We start from the raw sequence: 22,423 nt of genomic DNA, 5'->3' as shown, positions 1-22,423 counted from the left end.
AACGAATAGAGGGATTTGTTCTAATAGTGTTTGTAAATAGGATATCATGTCCGCATCTTGTACAGCAATTAACCACTAGGAAAAATGTATACAATGTGTTATTTATTGAAACTGTCCTACCAATTTGATTTGAAACTGTCTCATTGCTCTTTGTTTCTCAATAAAATTAGGAAAAAAGAAAAGAGAGAAAATCAGTAAAGCACACACACAAAAAAGAAACTGTCCAACCAATTTGATTTGAAACTGTCATTGCTATTTGTTTCTCAATAAAATTATGAAAAAAAAAGTAAAAAACAAAAACAAAAACAAAAAACAAAGACTGTGCTGAGTGGGACTCATGGCTCTGCTGGGTCAGCTGCTTGATGTATCTTTAGTAGTAGGCTACTTACAACAAAGTGCTTAGATTTGTGACTAATTCCTTTGAAAAACAAATGAAGAGAATGCAAGGTTATCCCTGTTGTAACGTGTCTCTTACCAGTGACATTCTGACATAATTCTGTGGCATGTGTCACAGCAATGGGGTCACAGTGCATGTATCTGCTGCTGTTTGTTGTGGCCAATAGTGAGGAAGAATTTGTGAGCTGGGACCTTAATGCTGGATGCGTCCCTAGCTGAAAGCTATGCACAGAAACAGTATTAGTAAGAGAGGTGCTTGCAGGGCAGGGAGGCACAGGCCTGCAGTCACTGTCACAGCTACTCAAAAGGCTGAGGAAGGAAGATGGAAAGGTCAAGGTCGGCCTGGGCAACTTAGTGAGAACCTGTCTCAAAACTTGAAAATGTTAAAAAGCACAAAAGATGCAGCACAACGGTAAGGTCACTGCCTAGGAAGCACAAGGCATGTCTTTCAATTCCAGCACCTACTGACAAAATGAAGTGGAGGAAGAAAAAGGAGAGGAAGAAGAGGAAAGTGACAGTGAAAAATTACAGATAGGAAATTAAGCATGGCGAATGTTTCAGTTTTCTATTTTTAAATTTCTGCTGTAAGCATAGTTATGTTGAAATAAAGTTGTGAAAAGCAAAAGAAATTTTCTGTTTATTAGTTAGTATAAAAGCACTGCTGAACATATTTTAATAGCAGAAAAGTTACAAAGTTAAAAAACGCCCAGTTTTTCTTGCTTGACTTATTTAGTTCTCCTAAGAAATTCACTGTCGATATTTTTTCTGTTGATCTGGACATTCACTTATCATGAACATGCTGTAATTTTACACTGCAGGTTTTAAGAACACAGGTCCTAGTTACTACCTGCAAGGACTGAATCCTAGCATTTTATCAGTGGAGGAACACTGGAAAATGCTTCTTTATGCTTTAGTTACTGAATATATAATACAAAATAGTAACTACATAAACTATTGTAGGGAGAACTCGGTTGAGTAGATAGTGTTAATCATGACTGAACATACAGGACTGTCTTGTTAAATGGTTCAGAGAGTAAAACTGACAAAAACTCAAGACCCACTAAAACTAAGGTTCAATATTGAGAAAAAAGCCCAAAGTTGTCTTTATTTTTTCTTTCAATAATTGATGCTAATTTTAGATCCATCATTTCATTAATCACATATAATCTTTTATAAGTAGCAAATTTAAATTAGAGAAGGCTCTACAGTATGCTATAGTTTATATCTTTCCAAGATTTATGTCTTGCCCCACATCCCCCTCTCCCCGCGAGAGCGAGTCCTATGAACTAGGCGAAAGACATGAAATCTTCAGGCAGAAAGCAGCTTGTGGACTGGCCTTGAGAACACACACATGGAAACAGCGCCAGCGCCTTTGCCCTGAGGGAGACATTGCTCACACCGTGGGCACAGCCTGCTGCCTCCCCCTCCGTGCTTGAACACACACTCTTCCAGAATTAGTGTCACTATTTCACAACCTCGTGTATTCCACTGTCATCCGTGGCTGGAGGGCTCCAGAGAGGAAAAGACACTGGCTTCGCTTCTCTCTAGCCCTACCAGTTCCACTCCTCTCCCTCTCCATGCACCCCACATGTGCCTATAGGAGGCCTGCTGTGATGTTTTCCCTTGAAATCAAATTTAGATACAGATGTTGACAATTTATAGGTAAGTTTTGATGTAATTTAGGCACAACTATTAAAGGCTAATTGCCTCTGTTTTTTTTTTAACCCAATTCTTATTTATGTAGTTTTACTAACTTGTGCAAGTCATAGCTAACACAGAAAATTATTTTTTGACCAAACTCAAAGCAAGTGTCAGCAGTTCATATACAGTTCGGATTACACAGGTCAGGTTCTGAAAGAACTGCAGACTTTGAAGGACTATGAAAAAAAAAAAATTAAAAAGAGGGTAAGTTTCTAAGATGCTGTGGACCCAGAAACATCCACAGCAGAAAACTGTATCCGTTAGCTGGGTATTTCAAGGCCTTCTGGGAAACTATGCAGATTAGCATTCCAGCATTCCTGTTTATGCCTGCGACAAATAAGCACGTTTTTTTGTTAGTTTATGTCCACTCTGTTTGCTTTAAGAAGCTTATTAGTGCTTAATTTATATAGAGATTTTTCTTGGCATCTATCTGATTGAAAGAAAAGCTGCAACTCCAACAGGGCATTCCAGTTCTTAAAGCCTTCACTTAATATGCAATCAGAATTTCACTTTGCTGTTTCCTCAGTTCTGCTCCCTGTCCCCAGACGAGACTGCCATCTCCAGTCTCCCATGGAGAATATCCTGAGCTGCTGGACTGACCAGCCACAGTCTCACATTTTCCAAAGTTACTCTCTGCCTTCCCCCATCCCACCAAACCCCCCTTTGCAGACAATCCAGGCTGGCCTTCAGGCTGCACTTGAATTTGCATGGATCCTCCTGCTTCAACCTCCCGAGTCCTGGCATTACCAGTGTGCACCACCACACCTGGCTCCATCCCCTTTTTAAATGCAAGCAACAAATGTTATGTCTTGTATGACAGAGTTGCCTCTTGTCTGCCACACAATTTATGAGGAGACAGTAAATTGCCTTACAAAAACTACAGGCATTTGATACATTCTTAATGGTTAAAAGGACAAGTGGATGAATAACTTTGTAACATTCTGATACTACTCTGCAAATTCTCAAATATTTTAGCTTATAGCCTAATGACTTCAGGCAAGAATTTCACACTTCCTATATAAGAGACATAAACTTTAGTCTGATTTTCAGCTACAAAAAAATCTGCAAATACAATAAAAATATGACTCCGCCGAAGCTGGCTAAGCTCACACACATGTGCGCATACACACACACACACACACACACACACACACATCATGAAGCAAAAAGCATTCACTGTGGACAAGTGCCAATTGTGCTACAGAAGTTCTGCTCTTATGTAATGAATTAAAATCACTCATAATTTTCCTGATTAGATATAGGAGAAATTTTTCCGTATTATTCATATTAGCATCTTACAAAGGGAATTAGAAGAAAGATGATTAGAATCACATATAAAATAGAATCAAAGACAAAAGTAAAACATAAAACAAAAACTAGAAGTGTCTAACAAGGTCAGGGAAAAAAATCCTTATAAATTTACTTTAAATGTCTTAATATTTTCTTGAGCAGCTATGGATAAAAGAAGCATCATGAGCTAGAGCAGTTACAGTAAGCGACTAAGAAATCAGCCAGTGACCCTTTCTACTCATTACAAAGTTGAATACATAAATGCATTGTGTATTACAGAACATTCTATAAAAGCAAGCAAACTTTGCTCAGAAAGGTACTGATTTTAACCATAATTTGGAAACTGAAGGCAAGAAGTTAAATCAGGATAGTCAAAGAATTCCTAGAGCAAAAGTAGCACACTGAGTAGTGCTTCTTCCACCTTAAGGGAACACACTCAGAAGTTACAGAATGAATGATTCTTCATACTAGGAGCCCCCCTGGCACAGATAAACATCAGAATAATTGGGGCATTAATGAGCAGAACCTCTGGGAGTTGACCAGAAATCTGCATTTTTACTAAGCATCTCTACCTCTTCTGATTCTATGACTAGTAAGTCAAGGAAAGACATCACTGAGCCTCGGTGGAAAGGCTGGTGTTGGGAGAACAGCACCATCAGCTCACAGCAACATAACAGCAACGGCCAGTGTGCTCCAAAGTATCATTTTATAACATTCCATTTCATAAGAAGAATACTATTGATTAGCTTTGTATTTATGACGTTTTCTGCCTTGCAATACTTAGGCAACAGTTTCTTCCCATATTTAAACTTCAAGGTAAAAAGAAACATTAGTATAACAACAAAACTATAAATATAATAAAAAATGAAATGCAGAAGAGCTGCAGACACACCGCGATGAACTTGACTATGACTGAGAGCAGGGAATACAGACTGCCACAGCCATTGTATGGTGAGAGAGACCTCGCAGAACACCATGGTTATGAAGAACACTTTTCTCAGTAATGTGTCATAATTCAGATCAAATCCTTGATCCAGGGAGTGCATGTAAACACATTTGATTTACATTTTTCTTTCAGTGCTTCCAAGCAGCCTCTAGACCTCCTCTGGTAACCGTTATTACAAGACACTACTTAGAGACCCTCTTCAGAGGGGAAGTAAGGGGCTGAGCTGGGATTTGGACCTCAAGGCCACCAAAGGGTGGCTGCACACCCTGCGTGGCTTTCTGCTCTTAACAGATGGGATAGGCTATATGCATGCGCCATCTTTCCTCTCAGCGAGGAGCACACAAACAGTATTATCCCCAGGCCTAACTTAGAGTAAGACGACTTGTGAGGTCACGTGTGATGAGAAAATCACACATAGAGAAGAACAACATTCACAACAACAAACTAACACAATGATATTAGAACATTTGTTTTTAGCAACATGGGATAAAAGAAAAATCCACAGAGCTTTCTGTATCGCTCACATTTTTCACTGTTGGATTCCTCTGGCTGAGCTCTAACATCTTCAAGTCATTTTCAGATGTAAAAGTTATAACTAATTTGTTAAACTGACATGCACTCTGAGACTTTCAGGACACTCCCCCCCCCAAAAAAAAACAGCACATGATTCACAAGTGACTATGCCACAGATCAACAAACTAAACAAAAACAAAATCTAAGCAAGAATCATTGTACCTCAGAACCAAACCACAAAATCAGGCACAAAGCAGATATGTGGGATGGAGTCCAGATGCTCAGTTCTGTACTGTCCTTGTTGCTGGGATCACTTTTACTGATATTATTAGTAACCATTTTATTTTAAAAGTTAATTTGAACTTAATTTCAATTATAAAATTTAAAATCTAATTTTAAGAATTAGCTGTCAGAGACAGAGATTTGACTCCCATGGTAAAGTGATAATGTTTTAGAGTAAGTGCCCCTAAACCATTTGCCTTCTCCAGCTTACTGTTTTTATTACAGAAGATGACTGGAGCCATGTGGGCTCAGCTTCCCAGCTGGACACATGGCCAGCCAACCTCCCATCCACTTCTGCCAAGCAAGGAGGCCCTCAGCAAGCTCTCGTCTTTGTCACTGACTGTCCCAGGCCTTGCCCTCACATGTTTAAAAACTCCAAGGAAGAGGAGGGTGAGGTGGGAATTGTTTTCCTCTTAGAGTTTAGATACTGTTCAACTAATTTTAAAATAGATCACATAAAGTTCACATAAAAGCCAAGGGGAGGAGCTAAGCTGGAAATCCTGACAAAATCAGTTGCTCAGATGCAAACAGTACCGGAAAGTAAACACTGGGTGCAACATGTCATGCAGACCTTTTTTTTTTGTTTGTTTGTTTTTAATTTTATGTATTTGGTACAGAGTCTCACTACACAGCTCAGACTTGTAGTGATCCTCCTGTTTTCAGCCTCCCCAGTGCTGGGATGACAGGTGTGTGCCACCAGGCTTGGCCTTGGTGGCCAGCTCAGCATGCCTGGGGGCAGGGCCAGTATGGCACACAGTACTGGGGATCAAACCCTGGTTCCTGCATTTGCCTAGGCAGGTACTTAGTCTGCTGAGCTACTTTGCTGGCCCTTCATGTGGGCCATTTTCTTCTGAGAAGTCCTGAGAGTCTTAGGGAACTCAGTCAGTCTACCTTCCTTCCTTCCTCCCTCCCTTCCTCCCTCCCTCCCTCCTTTCCCTCTCTCTTTCCTTTGTAGCCCTCTGCTTATAAATCTGCCCATCAGCACACACAAGTGACTTCTTCTCACCTTTAATGCTTCCATGCCAGCCTGGATGACAGGAGCAAAGACAGTCTCATTTTCATTAGAGTCTGCAAACATCTCAGGAATCTGGTCCAATAGACTATAAGAAATGAGTAAGCAGAAGTCTTTAAATCTTTAGTATATTTGTCATGAACTTCAAAAAATAAATTACTGACATTTCAAGCTTAAACACATTGTGGTACTCATTTGGGGTCCAACACTCTGTGTATACTTCACAGGTATATCTAAGCATAGTTTGGCACTAAAATCTAGAATTTAGATTTAACATTAACTAAATCACACTTTGCAGGCATTTTTCTATTCACTATCACTGATCTCTTAGACCATGAATTCTGAATACAGAAGCTGTATGCCATACAGCAGCTATATCTCTATTAACATCATTGAATATATTCATTCACATGCAGGAAATATCTCCTGTGAATCACCTTTTCTGCAAAGAATATGAATTCATAAGGCTCAGAGTAAGTTTAAAAAACTTCTCCTGCTTAGCTACTAGTATATATATTCCAGAGACAGAGCTCATCTAAATGATAGAGTTTTATGATTCATGTTTTAAAATCCCTTTGCTAATGACAAAATTATACAACTGAATCAAGATACAATGCAACTAAAAGACAACTGACTCATATTTAATTATAAAGCCCATCATATTTACTTGTGAATCACAGACTGAGATTCTTGATAGTTGACAAGGAACCCATCCAGCAGTGGAACAAAGACTTCACCAATGTCAGTCACCACCATCATCTGGGGCTGGGCCAGATTACTCTTCACGTTGAAGAAATGGAGGACTTTATTATATGTGATAAAACCAACTCGGATTGCAGATGTCTCTTCTTGTTCCTCCCTATGCAAAAAACAATGTGTTTTTTGGGGTCCGTTTATAAATTTAGAATGAGAGGATAATTTCTTTCTGAAATTCATTATGCATGTCTTCCATAAAAATATGAAATGTATGTTTAAAATACTGGATTTCATTTCTGTTACCAGAAATAAACAATTCTCACTGGGGGATGAAGAGTTACTGTAAAAATCAGGAAGCTGATAAAGAAAGATTCTAAAAAATTCTAGGTTAAAAAAATCAAATAGATATTACGAAAAACATTTATTCCTGTATCTTTAATATATATTTATTAATCCTCAGTAAATTATAAGATTTTCCTTTTATTCCCATAAACAAGGTACATTAATACATTCTTTATATAAACAAAGCACCCTTAGAAGTTGCCAGAAAGTCAGGAAAACAAATGGAATATCTGAAGCAAGAAAAGAGAAAGGCATATTCATATTACTACTAGTACAGCTTTTTTATTTTAAATCAAAATAGGATCCTTATTTATTTGTTTTTTGTTTGTTTGTTTTGTATTTTTTTAGGGAGGGGTCTATAGGGTATTCAGGGTCTCACTACTAGATTGGACTCATAGTGATCCGCCTGTTTACAGCCTCCCAAGTGCTGGGATTACAGGTGCGCCACCACACCCAGTCTCAATTGCCAGCTCAGCACATCCTGGGGGCAGGGCCTGCACAGCAGGCCCAAGGATTGAACCCCTGGGCCCTGCACCTGCTTGCAGTCACTTTATTTTATTTTTTTTTTATTTTTTTGCAGAACCGGGTATTGAACTCAGGCCCTTGTGCTTGCCAGGGAAGCATTTATTCTGCTTAGCCATCTCCCCAGCCCCTGCAGTCACTTTAATCTACTGAGCTATTTGGCTGGCCATAGGATCCTTATTTATGTACCTTAGAAAATCTTCATAGGTTAATCAAGTAAGAAGAAGGAAGGAAGGAAAGAGGAGGAAGAGAAGGAGAAGACAAAAATGAAGACAAAGACAAAGGACGAGAAGAAAGGAGGTGAGGGAGAAAGGAGGTGGGGAAGTAAGAGGAGGAGGAGCTCAGAGGAGGAGGGGGAAGAAGAAAAAGAGAGTTAGACTTCAAGAACTACATGTTGTATAATGTGTAAATTACGTTTATAAATTGACAGTATAATTGTTATTAAGTGACCATTTGCCATAGTCATGACAAAGTGAAAGAAGTTCTGAAACTGTAACAAATAGTAGATTTTTTATTTTAGGAGTTCTAAAAGAAGATCTTAATGTTCTTGAAAATAAAGCAACATGAATGTTCTCACACCAGTCTACAGTAAATCTCTTCGGAATTCAGTGGTCCAGACTCTCGTTCCCGGGCACAGAGGGCATTGTTTCATTCTCTGCCCACCACCCCGCCCCTCACTAAAACAAAACACTGAGATTCTAGAAGTGCTGGAATTTTTAATAGTGGACATGATACCGTCCTAAATGGTTTGAAGAAAGCCTCAGTGGGTGCATGTATTTTCTTGACTCTTAGCTGTAAATAAAAGTAGTTATGCTTAGGCGACAACATCTCTGAAGAACCTGATTTGATCCTAAATTTTCTGCATGACATAGTTACTTGAGTTTAAGAAAAGGAAAACATAAGAGCTGGGTGAAAGCACCTCAAGTTCAAATATCTGATTCCACTGTAAACTTCTCAGTTTCTTTGATATTTTGTTGAAATACAGGCTGGCAATTACTGATTTTAGCTGTACTCTATTCCTTCTCTACTCTCTTTGCTACATGGAAAGTATTCATTGTGGCCTTGATAAATGGGTGAATGGACAATTTAAATAGATTCTGAAAGTCTCTTCCAAAAGTACATGGTGAACACTTACCTTTTGGATACCCGGAACACTTTCAGACATGGAATCTCTCCTCTCTCTCCTCTCTCTCCTCTCTCTCTCTCTCTCTCTCTCTCTTTCTCTCTCTCTCTCTCTCTCTCTCTCTCTCTTCCCCTGCCCCCCTGTGTGTCTGTCTGTGTGTGTGTGTGTGACTATACACAGACATGCATACGACACCCAGTATTTTAACTGTATGATTTCATGGAACTAACCACTCTTCTATACTATATGATAAGATACAACATGATGCCAGACAACACTACACTAGTTACTGTGCTACACTACACCGCATCTGGATTCGCCCTTCTCCTGATGGTTAGAGTTTTACTGGTTAAGACCAAGCATAAACCTTTGCCCTATGCTGTCAACCTGAAGTCACTTCTTTTAATTTCTATAAAGCTTATAGTATGACCATTCTCACTGGGTTCTTAACACGTGCCAACTTCATTTAACGGGCCATGGTCCTCTGCCAATAGTCTCTGGCTCCTCTCAGAAGCTAATAAGGTACAGTACCCAAGGTTTACGTCCTCTGTCTCTGTCAGTAGTATAGAGCCTCCTGTAACCACTACACTCCAGCAAAACGAAACTCTGAGTAGACAAACTACACGGATGCTTGGCTCAGGAGGCCTGGCCTTGTCTCCTTCCACAGAGAGGGAGGGCACTGAAGGATCGGAGGGATTCCGCAAGCCTGCCCACTGTCTCACTGCATTCCCTTTCTCCTCTGTTTCTATATACTGTCCTTGCACAGCTAGATACAGAAGACAGTGATTTGTGGTAACACAAGGCCCTTCCACCTCCTCCGAGCTAGTTTTGAACAAAGTGTTTTTCCTTTTTTCCAAAATAAATGTCCCTCTCAGTGCCCAGTAATGCCAGTATAATGTGGAGAACTGGAAACTTTTTTGAGGATAATTAACCTCAATATCCTTGGTAAAGCATCAAGGGACTTGGGATGGCAAGCTATAGCCCAAAATAATAAGCTAAGACTTGCAACTCTATAACTTTGGCTTAGTGCTGCCACCTTAGGCTGGGCATAGTGGCACAAGCATGCCCATAACCTCAGGCCTTGGGAGGCTGAGGCAGGAAGATCACTAAAATTTCTAGGTCAGCCTTGGCTACATAATGAGTTCCAGGCCAGACAAATTTATATAGAGAGAAATAAGCAAATACTATAAGTCAGGACTTTGTGTACATAGGGTCAGGGAGATGGCTCAGTGGAATAAGCACTTCCCTGGCAAGCGCAAGGGCCTGAGTTCAATCCCTGGTTCCAAAAAAAAAAAAAGATTAAGACTTTGTGTACTTGAGAAATGGTTTACTAGCACAATGTTGGTTAAGATTTCATTTCCAAGTAAAACTTCTATTGTGTGAGCTAAAATTATCATCCCTGGGCATGGTGGCACATGCCTATAACCCCAGCACCGCATGGCTGAAGCAGGAGAATGGAGAGTCTGAGACCAGCCTGGGCCACTTAATAATACAGCGAGGACTTGGCTCAAAAATTTTAAAAAGGGTTTAGGGATCTAGCTCAGTGTGAAGATCCCGGTTTCAGCCTCCAATACAACACACACAAATACACACATGCACACAATTCCAGAAAATCATGAAAGAATTTTACTCTCTTTAAATAGCTAATTTTGAATATTTGAAAGCAATTAAAATAAAATATATAAAAGAAAAGCTATAAAGAAGACTTATGCATATATCTTGTATTCTGAATAACTACTATGAAGATAAGAATGCTCAATGTATTAATTACTATAACTAGCCTACCAACCTGTTTTGAAACTGTTTTGTTACTTTTATTCTTTTCTCTTTAAAATAAAAAAGAAGAATCTAGATTTCTCTTTCTCATTGAATTCGGACATGTTAAAGTGATGGGAAAGAAATATCCTGGGATTCACAGGATTTACTTGAAACTTAAATTAAAAGCATCTAATCAGAACATCTCTATTATTGGAAAAATAGCATTACTTATCTCCATGGGAACATGCTTTTCAAATTATTGTTTGTGAAATGAAAAATTGTTCTATTTTTTTCAATACTACAACTATTTCATTAAGTTATATCCACAAGAAGAAAACAAATTCATAGCCTCTTCTTCCTATTAATTGTACACAAGTTTTATAAAGTTACATCAGTGATACCATGAAGTCTAACATTCTTGCTGCTGCTTTTCAGTTATGCATTTCTCAGCATTTGCCCCAGTCCTTGGAACAGCGTGAAGCTCACAGAGTAGCACTGAGGATGTCACCAGGTAGATGAACCAGAAACTCTCAACATCATGCATTTCAGACACTCTCGTTACAGCATCATTAAAAACAAACAGAACACCCTCAAAATAACCCAAAGACTTGATCTGAGTAACAGGTGAATCATTTCAAGATTTTTCCTTAGTGTTCCAGATTAGTCAGCAAAGTCTGGCAACTTGGCCAGGCCAGTGATACAAACTCAACGTTGAATAACTTTTTATTTTCAAAAGATTAGCTCAGAGATGAACATACCCTAAGACATTAATCAAGACTTCAGGCTGTGCCTTAAAAAGGCTATTTGGCATGTTACCTGCTTTAGTACAAAGAAATAAATCAAATTGATGGGAAAACCTTACCATTAAAATGGTAATATATATGTAGCCCAAATTAAATTTCTGAGGACAATAAACAACCAGATTTGTTTTAAAAGATAAAAGAGGGAAAGGTAACTAGTTTGAAAAAAAAAAAAAAAAAAAACCTTTTTAAGAGACAGCTGACTAAAGGCAGAGAACAAGCAGTACTTCTTACTTTTGTCTCCTATCTTTTTCCAAGTCACACATTGCTCCACTGAGACAGTCACGGTGACACCAAAGGAAAGACTGTAACTTCTGTCTTATATATCAACAGGATAGAAGCTTTATATCACCAGAGCACTGAAAAGCAACCACGAGTTGGGAGAGTATTCTATAGAATAGGTGAGACCAATTCAATCAGTCTAAGAGAACAAGAAGAGGGAGAGCTGTTTTCAGAAACTGGAGGTTTCCATTTCATATGAAACAAGTCAAACTTCAGCTTTAAATGAAAACAGCCCCATTATAATTATCAGCCATAATAAAGTGCATCTTCTCACAGCTCCTCCGAATGGATGAGACTACGCCAGTCACAAGTCACCACCATCAGAGGCCTTCCTCCTACCACTGTTGCCAGCTTGCTCATTTCTCATTTCAGAGCTCAGTTTGAAATCACCTCAGTGTTTTTAAACATCCCCACTGCTTTTCTAAACCACCCTAGAGAATATTATGACTTCAGCTTCAGAGATACAAACAAAACTACTCCTGGGAGGTCCCGAATTCATGTGTGAGAGACCCACACGGACCACACCGCGGTCTAAGGTGGAAGGGATATGGAGCAGTGAGCTTCCAGACTCCTGGGGGGGTGGTGGCCGAGGACAGTCCCGAGGCCCCCAAACTCCCTCGCCGAAGAGATACCACCATGTATGAACGGGGGAAGGAGGAGCAGGAAGGCTGAAAACAAATACAGCTCTTCCCCTCAGACAGCATTCCGTCTTTTCTCTGCCTGAGCCAAGCTGCTCCAAGGACAGTATGGTTTCCCTTGCTCTCCCATCTCTTTACAAGATGCAAGTGCCTCCCAGTAACAGCGAGGTTGTGTAATGCAATAAGTTAAATCTTTTGATATTTGAATTAGTTTTAGAGGAGACAGAAGAGAAAACTAAAAGCATGTAAGCAGTTATGCAGTGCCATTTCTAAAATCTCTCTCATAAAGTCTTTACTTGGGATGGAGAGACAGACTGGCAGTCTAGGTTCAATCCCCAGTACTGCATGCCATGCCAGCCCGCACTGAGCCTGCCACCAAAACTGGGCATGGTGTTGCATGCCTGTGATCCCAGAACTGGGGAGGCTGAGACAAGAGGATCACTATGAGGCTGAGCTGTGTAGTGAGACCCGCTACCAAATAAATAAATGATAAAAAAGCTTTTTTGCAGTCAAAATACCTTTACTTCCTTCAAAACAAGTCTGATTTTTTTTTCTCCCAGTGTTTATTTGGGGCTGGATTTGTGTGTAGTTTTATACGTCTTTATGGCAAGCCTGCAACTGACTTGAGTTACTCTTTTAAGCTAGTGCAGGTGACATTCCAAATAGCCTCCTGAAGCCAAGGTCAGGGGTTGGGATTAACATCTCTTAACTATCAGAGTTAGTTTTTCCTTTCCTTGTATGTACCACAAGGACAGGAAAGGAAAGGGAAAGAGCAATGACTTATCTCTTAACAGTCACACACAGAGGTAGCGAAGCTGCAAGTGCCAACTGCATTAGATGGTATATTAAGAGCAAAAAGAAATTTGGCTAAAATACTACCATCTGAACCAAATGTCCATGACAGCACAGTTTTTTTTGTTTCGTTTTGTTTTTTTTTATCCTTAGAACTCTCTGCAAGGCCTAGAAACTACCAGATTCCACTGGAAAATCAGTAGTTTTAAAAATGAACAGCCTCTCCCCCCACACTGCTCAGATTCTTAATACAGGGTAAAGTGCGTTTTGAATACTTTCAAACCCTGGTAGTAGTCCTTGTCAGCTTGATTCTATTGCCTTATTTAAAAGACCACTCTGGGTGTTTTAAGGACTTATAAAAAACTGGTGCTGGCTGACATATCAGTAACTGTCCAATGTCTTCATCGGCGAAAGATATCAACTTGTTTTCTGGCCCCTATTCATTCAGCACTATTGTGTGCATTACACAAGAAGTAGTTGAACCCTTACTTTGGAAGTTTCTCCAGCACAGTCTTCAGTTCTTCACATATGAGCTTGACAAGGCCATTCTTTATGTTACTATATGAAACATCAATCATGAAGATAAAGGCTGGTGGGCTGGGAGGCTTATTCTTCTGCAAGAAAGCAAACATATCATGTAGCTATGAAGTCAATACGCTTCACAAGTAAATTAGAACACACGAGCAACCCCTGAAGTGATCAGATGTTTCATCTAATATTTACATATAACATCTGTGAAACCAAATTACTTTCTAGAACACAGACTCTTATGCTATAAAAAAGATAAAGGAAGCCATTTATTTTCCAGGATACGACCTGAGCCAGACAGCATTAAAACATCTAGCAGAGAAGGCTCACTTTTGCAAAGTTTCAAAGATTTTGTTACTACAAATTCCTGAAGTTCAGTATTGTGACCAGCCTTGCTACTAATGCTATTTTAGAAGACAAAATGTTCTTGAAACCCTGAAAAATTTGTACTAACACACAGTATATGTAATAATTAGCATTTCTTTTTGAAACTGCTATAAAACCTCACTAATTGGGATCTCACTATATTCAAATCTCTTCTTTTATCATCTTCAGTTTTAGATATGAAGTGGAATGCTACATAACTGCATACTTTAAAATCGTGCATCATATTCTTAAACCCTAGCTTAATTTATTTCATATTTATGGTAAGATGGCCTTTTCTGAGTGTGTTTAAAACAATTACTGTAACATAAAGCAGCTGCTATGAAAATGGTTTCTAGCAACCCATGTCTCTTTTCTGGCTGGTTTTCAAATAGCTCTTACGAAGTGGTCCTTCAGTTTGGACTTTTAAAATATTTAGAAAAGACAGCCACAAGCAAACAGCATTAGTGACCGATAATAAAGACTTAAGGCAAATGAACTTTTAGCTTTATGATAAATCATAAAAATGCTCTAAAATACAACAGCTTAATTATTATAAAATTAGATGAACTATCTATAAATTATCTTACTGACTTATTCTATAGCTACTATGAGGTAAGATAGAACATTATTTCAATAAAAGTCTTTCTTTTTTTGAGTCAGGGTATCACTATGTATATAGTCCAGGGTATCCTTGAACTTCTTATGGAGCCCAGGCTGGCCCTGAACTTATGGTGATCTTCCCGCCTCAGCTTCCTGAGTTCTAGGATTATAGGCTTGCGCCAATATAACTGGCCCCAAATTTCTTTATTTTAGATTTTAAAATGTTATAAGATTCATTAATCATTAATTTGAAAACTTCATCACTTTGTCACAAGCAAAATCAGAGTGACAAAGAGCTGAAGGAACTCTATGTAATTTTTATTGCAAATAATTCCTGATTTCCATCAAACTATTTCATAACACAGATTATACCAACATATTTGAGGAAAATAACCACTTGGACTAACTGACTCAAGACCTCTTTGTGACAAACCCAAATGCATCTTCCCACTCTTGGCTCTCTCCTGATGTCAGCATAGTCTACTTCCCCCTGCACACTACCCCTCTCTCCAGCCTTCAGGAACACTTCACTGTACCTTGTTTTCTACATATGAAAAGTTAATTTATCACTTCCCTGAACCACATTCTCTTTCAGTTCCTCTATCAATATTGATGATATTGCTACATCACAACCCAAAGTCTTTGAAACCCAAAATTAGATAGAACTGGCCTCCTTCCTTCAATCATTGATTTCTATCAATTTATCTTCGCAAATGACTTTTCCACTATGTTTTACCTCATCTCTACTCTTCGTATGCCTAGATAACCAAGGACTACACCACTACCTTCCTTACACTGTGATTCCACCTGTTCACTCCAACTTGCTTTGCCAGCCAAGGGTAATATATAAGGCCTTCCTCTCATCTCTCAACATGAGCTCCATCACGGAAAGCATATTCCACTGCATTCCAACAGCTGACACATCAAACCCTCTCATCCTGGCTTCCCTGTGAGCTGCAAATCAGCAGGCCAGCTAACTGCAGCAGAATGCCACAGAAAGATCCATTTTTAAGTGTATGGTTTGGTGGCGTTGAGTACATTTGCAGGGTAACACCACCATCACCATCTCCAAAACTCTTTTTGTTATAAAAAAAAAAAAAAAAAATGTGCCCATTACACAACTTTCTATCCCAACTCCTCTCTAGTCCTTTGAGCCTACCATTTGACTTTCTGTATTTGACTACTTCAAATACTTCACATAAATAGAATCACATATTTATCTTTTTTCTACCAACGTTCTTAATTCTGCGTGATAACTTTCAATATTCATTTACTTTGTATCATATGTCACTTTTTTCTTTTTCAAGATTCCCCTCTATGCATATGTCATATGTTGGTTAGTAATTTGTTTACTTATAGACACTTGTTTACTTCCACATTTGGGATTTTGTGAATAATCCAGCTGGGAGTGTATACGTGTAAATATCTTTTTTGAGCTCCTGCTTTCAGTTACTTCAAGTGTATAACCCAAAGTGGAATTTCTGTATCACATAGTCATGTTACTTGTAGTTGCTTGGGATGTTGTCACGCTGTTCTCATTTTCTCCCCCTTGGCCCATCTCAGGAACTTTGAACACACTCTTGTATCCAGTCCCTCTTTTCTCATTACAGATCATTGTCAGGCTAAACAGTGTATCACAATACTACCTCCCTTGAGAACAGGAACTTTACTGAGTTTCCAGACCTAGCACAGAGCATGACACCAAAGAGAGGACTTAATAAACGTTGAGTGAATGCTTGTGTGGGTTGATGGAAGCTTGGACGCATTGATGGACAGATGGATGGTTGCATTAATAGGAATAGCTCTCTTCTCTTTTGATTGTCCTCATGGCACATTGAAGAAGATGCTTGAAAACATTCATTTAACAGTGTATAGAAAACCTAGGAATGGGCCAGGGAGATAGCTCAGCAGCGTAAGTGCCTGTCTAGTAGGTGCAAGATCCTGAGTTCTATCCCTGGTACCATAAAAAAAAAAAAAAAAAAAAATCCCTAGGAGACCAAAGATGTGATGCTGGACCCACAGGAAAATAAGATAGGCTGCACCTCACAACAATTTCCTGGATTTACTGCACACTATTTCTCCATGTGAATTCTCCAACTGAAGTGCTTGCAATTTTTAAAACATTTCTCATGTAGAAGCCACAGCCTAGTGAGCTTGAGTCAAGAATTTAGCTGGAAAAATATTTTAGTTGGCATGGTGTCTCTAAACATACTTGAATTTTAATGCATTTTGAGAGAGAGGCGTATACTCATCAGCTCTGTGGTCCCCACACCCGATCCATGCTACTCATCCACAAAGGCTGTGTCACCTCTGAAGAACCGGACTACACAGCCAATACCCTGTCAGACTACTTCTGTGCCCGGTTCAGCATCTGCTTCATTTCCATGTTCATTTTCTGCTCTTGGTTTAACCAGCTCATGGTCACTTTCTCCTCAGTGCTCTTCCCACCCTGATTTCTTACAAACCCTGATTATTGTACTCTACCTTTATAATTTGTACCATATTTTAGTTTACATCATTATTACATTTCTTATCAGGCTTATTCATGATAGGTATCTTTCAAGCATACTTATCTTACTAATTTTGGTATCCTCACAGCACACAAAGTGTCTTAGATATGTTAAGCATCCAGTAAATGTCAAAGTAAATTAAAATTCATTCAGAAAACAAAAGGATAGCATGGAATGAGACTTTACATTTCAGGTACACTTTATATGCAGACATGTTCCAGACATTTAAAACCAATCTTAGTTATGTGATGAGCTGAGGTCGCTTTTTCCCAGGGGAACTCTTCAGTGGTTTTGTAAAAAGCCTGCCTACATACTCACAGCTCAGTGATAGAAAATAGGGGTCAGAGGCCACACAGACACGGATCTAGTCTGGCTTCACTGCTTTCTGCACACATGGCCTGCGCTGGTTCTCCAGCTCTCTAAGCCCCGTTCCCACTTCAGGGTAGTTTGCATCTCCTCAGGTTCACTGTAAGAACTAAATAAACACCAGACCACTTGCAGCATGGACCCACACATACAGTGCGAGTTCCACGGATGCTAGCTTGAGAATCTAAAAGTGACATAGGTCAGCTAAAATACAGAACGGGAAAATGGGATTTTACCATTCTCCTTTTGGTGTGCGAAGTGTGAAAAATAAGCATGCAAATTAAATAAACCTTTTCATACTCCAAATCCCTCAGTCAATTCATTATTCTACTGCATTTGCAATTTATATTGTAATTAAATACAAAGATGTCTGCAGTGAATTTACTATGACGTATACTTGGAAAAAACAAAAGGAAGATTGAGATTAAGCTTACAAAAAAATTCTCTTGCAAATGTACATTTTTTAATTTGGCTCTTTGCTTTCTGGGTGAGATCTCCCATCCACTAGATTTCTGTAATATTTTCAGGTAGCAGAGTTTGAAAATTCTAAGACTTTTGTTCCAAGAAACAGACTTGACTTTCTGCCTAAGTTTCTACTAAAAAGGCATAAAATCAAGACAATGTAGGGTTTTTGACAGAGAACCAGAAACTTAGAACTTAATTAGATTTATACTATTGAGTAAATAAACTTTCTACCAGTAGTTACAATAGTTTTACTGTGTTTAATTAGCCTATCAAATGTTTATGTTTTGCCTACTGCTACTTCTTCATTCAATAGCAGGAAAGAACAAACAAACTCTTAAAATGTAACTGTACTTCAGAACATGTTTTTCACTTGACAAGGCATGTGCATCAAAAATGATTTTATATATTCACAAATATGTTTAAACATTTTAAGCTAATAAATGCTTCTAGTATTGCAAGATAGCATATAAAACACTAAAATAAATGTTAATTCAAAACAATTAACAGTCACCTGAAGAAACGTCTAGTTGAACAAATATTATCTGTTCTCAATATAATCCCCCAGAAAGTATCTATAGAAGAAATCTGTGGGCCAGAGGCTGTTTTCTGGAAATGAAATATTAGCAGGCATTCAGTTTTGGAAGAGAACATAAGGAAATGTGTCACAGTGACCCCATTCTTCAAACCTACATGTGACGCTACAGATATAAACTGAAATCTGAACTGAGGTCCCAGGAGATGTGATTTTTTTTTTCTGAAATGTGATTTTTCACACCACTTAACCATAAAGCTCCAAAAGGCTCCCATAATGATGCAATCATCACTAAAATACTGAAGGCAAATTCAGTCCTGGAAACCGTAATACACCTGCAAATTTACTCATTCACTCACTCATTCATTCCACAGGTATCAGTCAACTGCCTACCTATTCCAGACACAGAAAAATGTCACAAAGATGACTAGAACAAGATTGGGGTCACCAAGGACATCAGAATTTGTAAAGAGGGCAAGTATACTAGAAGAATTATATTCCATGGACAGACTGCTGAAACAGAGACATGGCCCAAGTTTATTAAGACACAGAAACTATAGTAAGTAGCTACTGTAATAAAAACAAAAAGCTGCATGTGCACACGTAATAAAATTTTACTTGGGCATTAGAGGAAAACTAGGAGTTTGGCAGATGAAGTATATACCAATGTGACAGAACAGTAGAAACATATCCTGGTCTAAAGAACATCTTAGATAAAGTGATAAAGTTTTCAAAGGGGCTGATGAGTTTACAGTGTGAATCCAGAGTCTTATACATGCTAGCAAGGTACAGCACTAAGCTACAGCCTTGGCTCCTTTATAAAAAAATTGTTTTTTTCCAATTTTATTTTGAGGTAGGGTCTTGCTCAGTCACTGGCCCAAACGTGTAATCTTCTTGCCTCGGTCTCCCAGAGTGCTGGGATTACAGAGAAGCAGCTGAAAGTTTAATCTTTTATCTCAATGTTTTAGGTAAGAGAAAAGGAAGGGAAGGAGAAGGAAAGACAGAAGGGAAGGGAAGGGAAGGGAAGGGAAGGGAAGGGAAGAGAAATAAAAGAGTTTTGTAGGAGTGTGTGGGGAGAATCTTATGGCTATATTTTAGAGCAAGAAAACCAGAGACCCAGGTCCCAGGCCTGCTAATAACTGGAGCACAGAAGGGAGGTGAGGGAACAGGTCACTCACTAGTCCTACTGACCATATTAGTTAAACTACCGCCTGGGCAAGCAATATTTTCTGAGATGATTGACAAAACAAGTCAGGCAGAGGCCCTCTATAGACTTGTCCCATGAAGGAACCAGTATATTCTATCTGGAAAAGACAAAATAATTACTGTTTCTTATTTCTGGTACCACATTTCTGTTTTTAAAATGATTATTCCAGTGAATGGTTCAGCGATTGAATCATGCTAGCAACACAGAAGGCTGGATCTGTGTCTCAGGTTCTACATTCTCCTGACACCACTAAAAGGCTCTGTTTATGAATCAAGGGTCAGCCCTTTACATATGAAAGTTATTCACTTGAATTTGACATCAGTGGATAAACACTTGAAATCCTGAGAACACTTACTCTGCAGTAATCCAAAGTAGCAACAAATTCATATGATCCCAGCGATAACTCAGGCTTCTCATAGTGGTCCAGTCTTCTTCCAATGTGGTCCAGATGTTGGAAATAGAATGGTGGAACTAATAAAAACAAAACAAGAAAGGAGATCTTTTGTTTTCACAAACTTGGGACAATTTAATAAATTCTTAAAATTTGTTGCAGAAGGGAGTAAAAAAGAAAAAGTATTTTAAAACTGAGAAAGAATATATTTTAAATATGCACTGTTTAAAAGCATGTTGTGGAAAGTATGAGGGTTTTTTTAACAATCCTCTTGACCTTTCAACAAATTATTGATGACAAAGAACAGCTATGGCTTGCACCATTGTAAAGCAAAAAAATAGAAGTTCTGTTTTTTTAAGTCCTCACAACCCAAATATTTCATTGTCCCTATTTAACCACCTCTACATTTATGTGTGTGTGTGTGTGTGTGTGTGTGTGTGTGTCTTTTTGTGACAGGGCAGTTCAGGCTGCCTTGAGCTCACTTTGAAGCCCAGGCTGGTCTTGAACTCACATTGATCTTCCTGCCTCAGTTTCCTGAGTGCTGGGATTACAAGCATATGCCACCATGCCAAGCTTTGAATTCTGTCTTTCTATCTCAAATTTCAATATATCTAATAGAGATAAACACTGATGATCTGGAATATACTATTAACTAAAATATTTATTGCATGCTAATGAGAAAATGCCTTCAGCCATGGGAAGTGTGCAGAATAATCTTGGAACATTGGACTCAAGAGTGCAGAGGATTACTGAATTAGGGAAAAAGCAGAGCACCAAGATCGCAGCTGAAAACTCTAATTTGATTCAAATGTCTCAGAAGGTTAGCTCTGGCAAAGACCTGGAAGTCACCCAACAGCAGAGCAACACTTATGAGTCACATACTGAACACTTGGACAAATAAGGCCTGGTATCTCTGTGAAAAAGAACTCCTGTTGCCTGGAGATTAATCAGGCAGGCTATGAAACCTCTGCCAACACAAGTATTTTAAAAAACTGGCAACGCTCTTTGTTTAAGCATTTTGTAAAGAACAACATTTTCATTTGTAAAAATCATAAAAGCAATTGTGATGCCTTTTGCTTTTAAATCTACAATTAAGCATTTTTTTATTATTATTATTATTGTGAAACTAACAATACAACAGGCCTGAATTTTTAAGGCTGGACTTTATAGAAGAACAAACAAACAAAAAACCCCAGAAGCTTGGCTTTTCTACATTCTTACTGTATTTTGGTCATTTCTATTAAAATAAGATTTACAACATTCATGGTTATATATGAATTTGGAAAGTTCAATGTCTTGAGATGATTCCAGAGGTAGAAACAGACAGTCTGTACTGAAGAGAGCAAGCCGGAGGCCCAGACTGCTGCTCTGTCCTTGTCGGGTGAGGTGAAGTGCGCATCGCAGGCCAGTTGATGGTACCGCAAGGTCTACACAGATAACCGAAATGTAGTTCAAGCTGCCCTTAACTGTGTATTCACAGTCATACACCTGCACAGACTGTGTGCACTATGCCCAAACGCTGTAGGTATTTTCTTTACCAAGAAAAATCTGGGTCTTTCAAGGACCTGAGCTGACACTATATGTAAGAGGGGTGTGTTTGTGTGTGTGTGTGTGTGTGTGTGTGTGCGAGACATCAAATTAAAGATCCTTGATATACCGTATGCTTAGTATGTTTCTGATCACCTTCTTACGAAAGTTGAGAGCTTGGGTGAGGACACTGATGAACTGGTGGACTTGGTGGGAAATTTTATCCAAATATTTCATGACTCCCCTGCCCTGCCCCAGCAAAAAAACCAAGAACCTAAAGCCCAAAGAGATGAACTAACACAAGGCTCCTGAAGTCCAAGTCCCAAATTGAATGATAACCAAGGATTTGATCACAAAAGTCATCTAGCATGAGAGAGCAAATCATAGCTTCCTTAGACAGAAATAGAGAAAACTAACAGACTTTGGTCTCATGACAACATCCAGCGTGCACTGGGTAGATGCCACAATCAGCACGAGGAAAGAGGCTTCCCAGAAAGTCCATGGCGTGAGCTTGGAGGTGAGGCAGCCAGTGCAAGCACATGCCCCACTTCATAGAAAGACACATCCAAGAACTGACCACAGGTCCCTGTGAGGAGCACTTACAAGGCTGGTCTCAGGCTCTTGATGCTGGCAAAAGCCATGGACTACGTGTGCTGGGCACAGGACAACAAGGAGACAGTGGTGATGTCCCATCAGGAATGTGCACAGAGCCCAGGTGCCAGCAATGCAAGGACGGAGGCAAAGAGCAGGGCGGGGTGCACTCTCCTGCAGAGACCGGGTGGGTCAAGGACCACAGGGAGCTGCAGGCTTCACAGAAAGCTCACCGTATCATCACACG

General features: G+C 39.1%; 1 protein-coding gene across 2 annotated transcripts in view; it reads right to left on the bottom strand.

The window, feature by feature from the left end:
* The window catches only part of Sec24d (SEC24 homolog D, COPII coat complex component), a 101,100-nt gene that overhangs the window by 22,613 nt on the left and 56,064 nt on the right, over positions 1 to 22,423 (bottom strand). For both annotated transcript variants that reach the window (XM_004644252.3, XM_004644253.3), the window contains exons 11-14: positions 20,023 to 20,138; positions 13,583 to 13,707; positions 6,808 to 6,999; positions 6,135 to 6,228 (exon numbers count right to left, since the gene is read on the bottom strand). In XM_004644252.3, the coding sequence (XP_004644309.1) occupies positions 6,135 to 6,228; positions 6,808 to 6,999; positions 13,583 to 13,707; positions 20,023 to 20,138 (527 nt within the window). The remainder of the gene's footprint in view (positions 1 to 6,134; positions 6,229 to 6,807; positions 7,000 to 13,582; positions 13,708 to 20,022; positions 20,139 to 22,423) is intronic.

This window comes from Octodon degus, unplaced genomic scaffold (assembly GCF_000260255.1).
Source record: "Octodon degus isolate 3935 unplaced genomic scaffold, OctDeg1.0 scaffold00196, whole genome shotgun sequence".
Taxonomy (NCBI): Eukaryota; Metazoa; Chordata; class Mammalia; order Rodentia; family Octodontidae; genus Octodon; species Octodon degus.
Note: the sequence above shows the minus strand (reverse complement) of the source record. Positions and strands in the feature narration are given on the sequence as shown.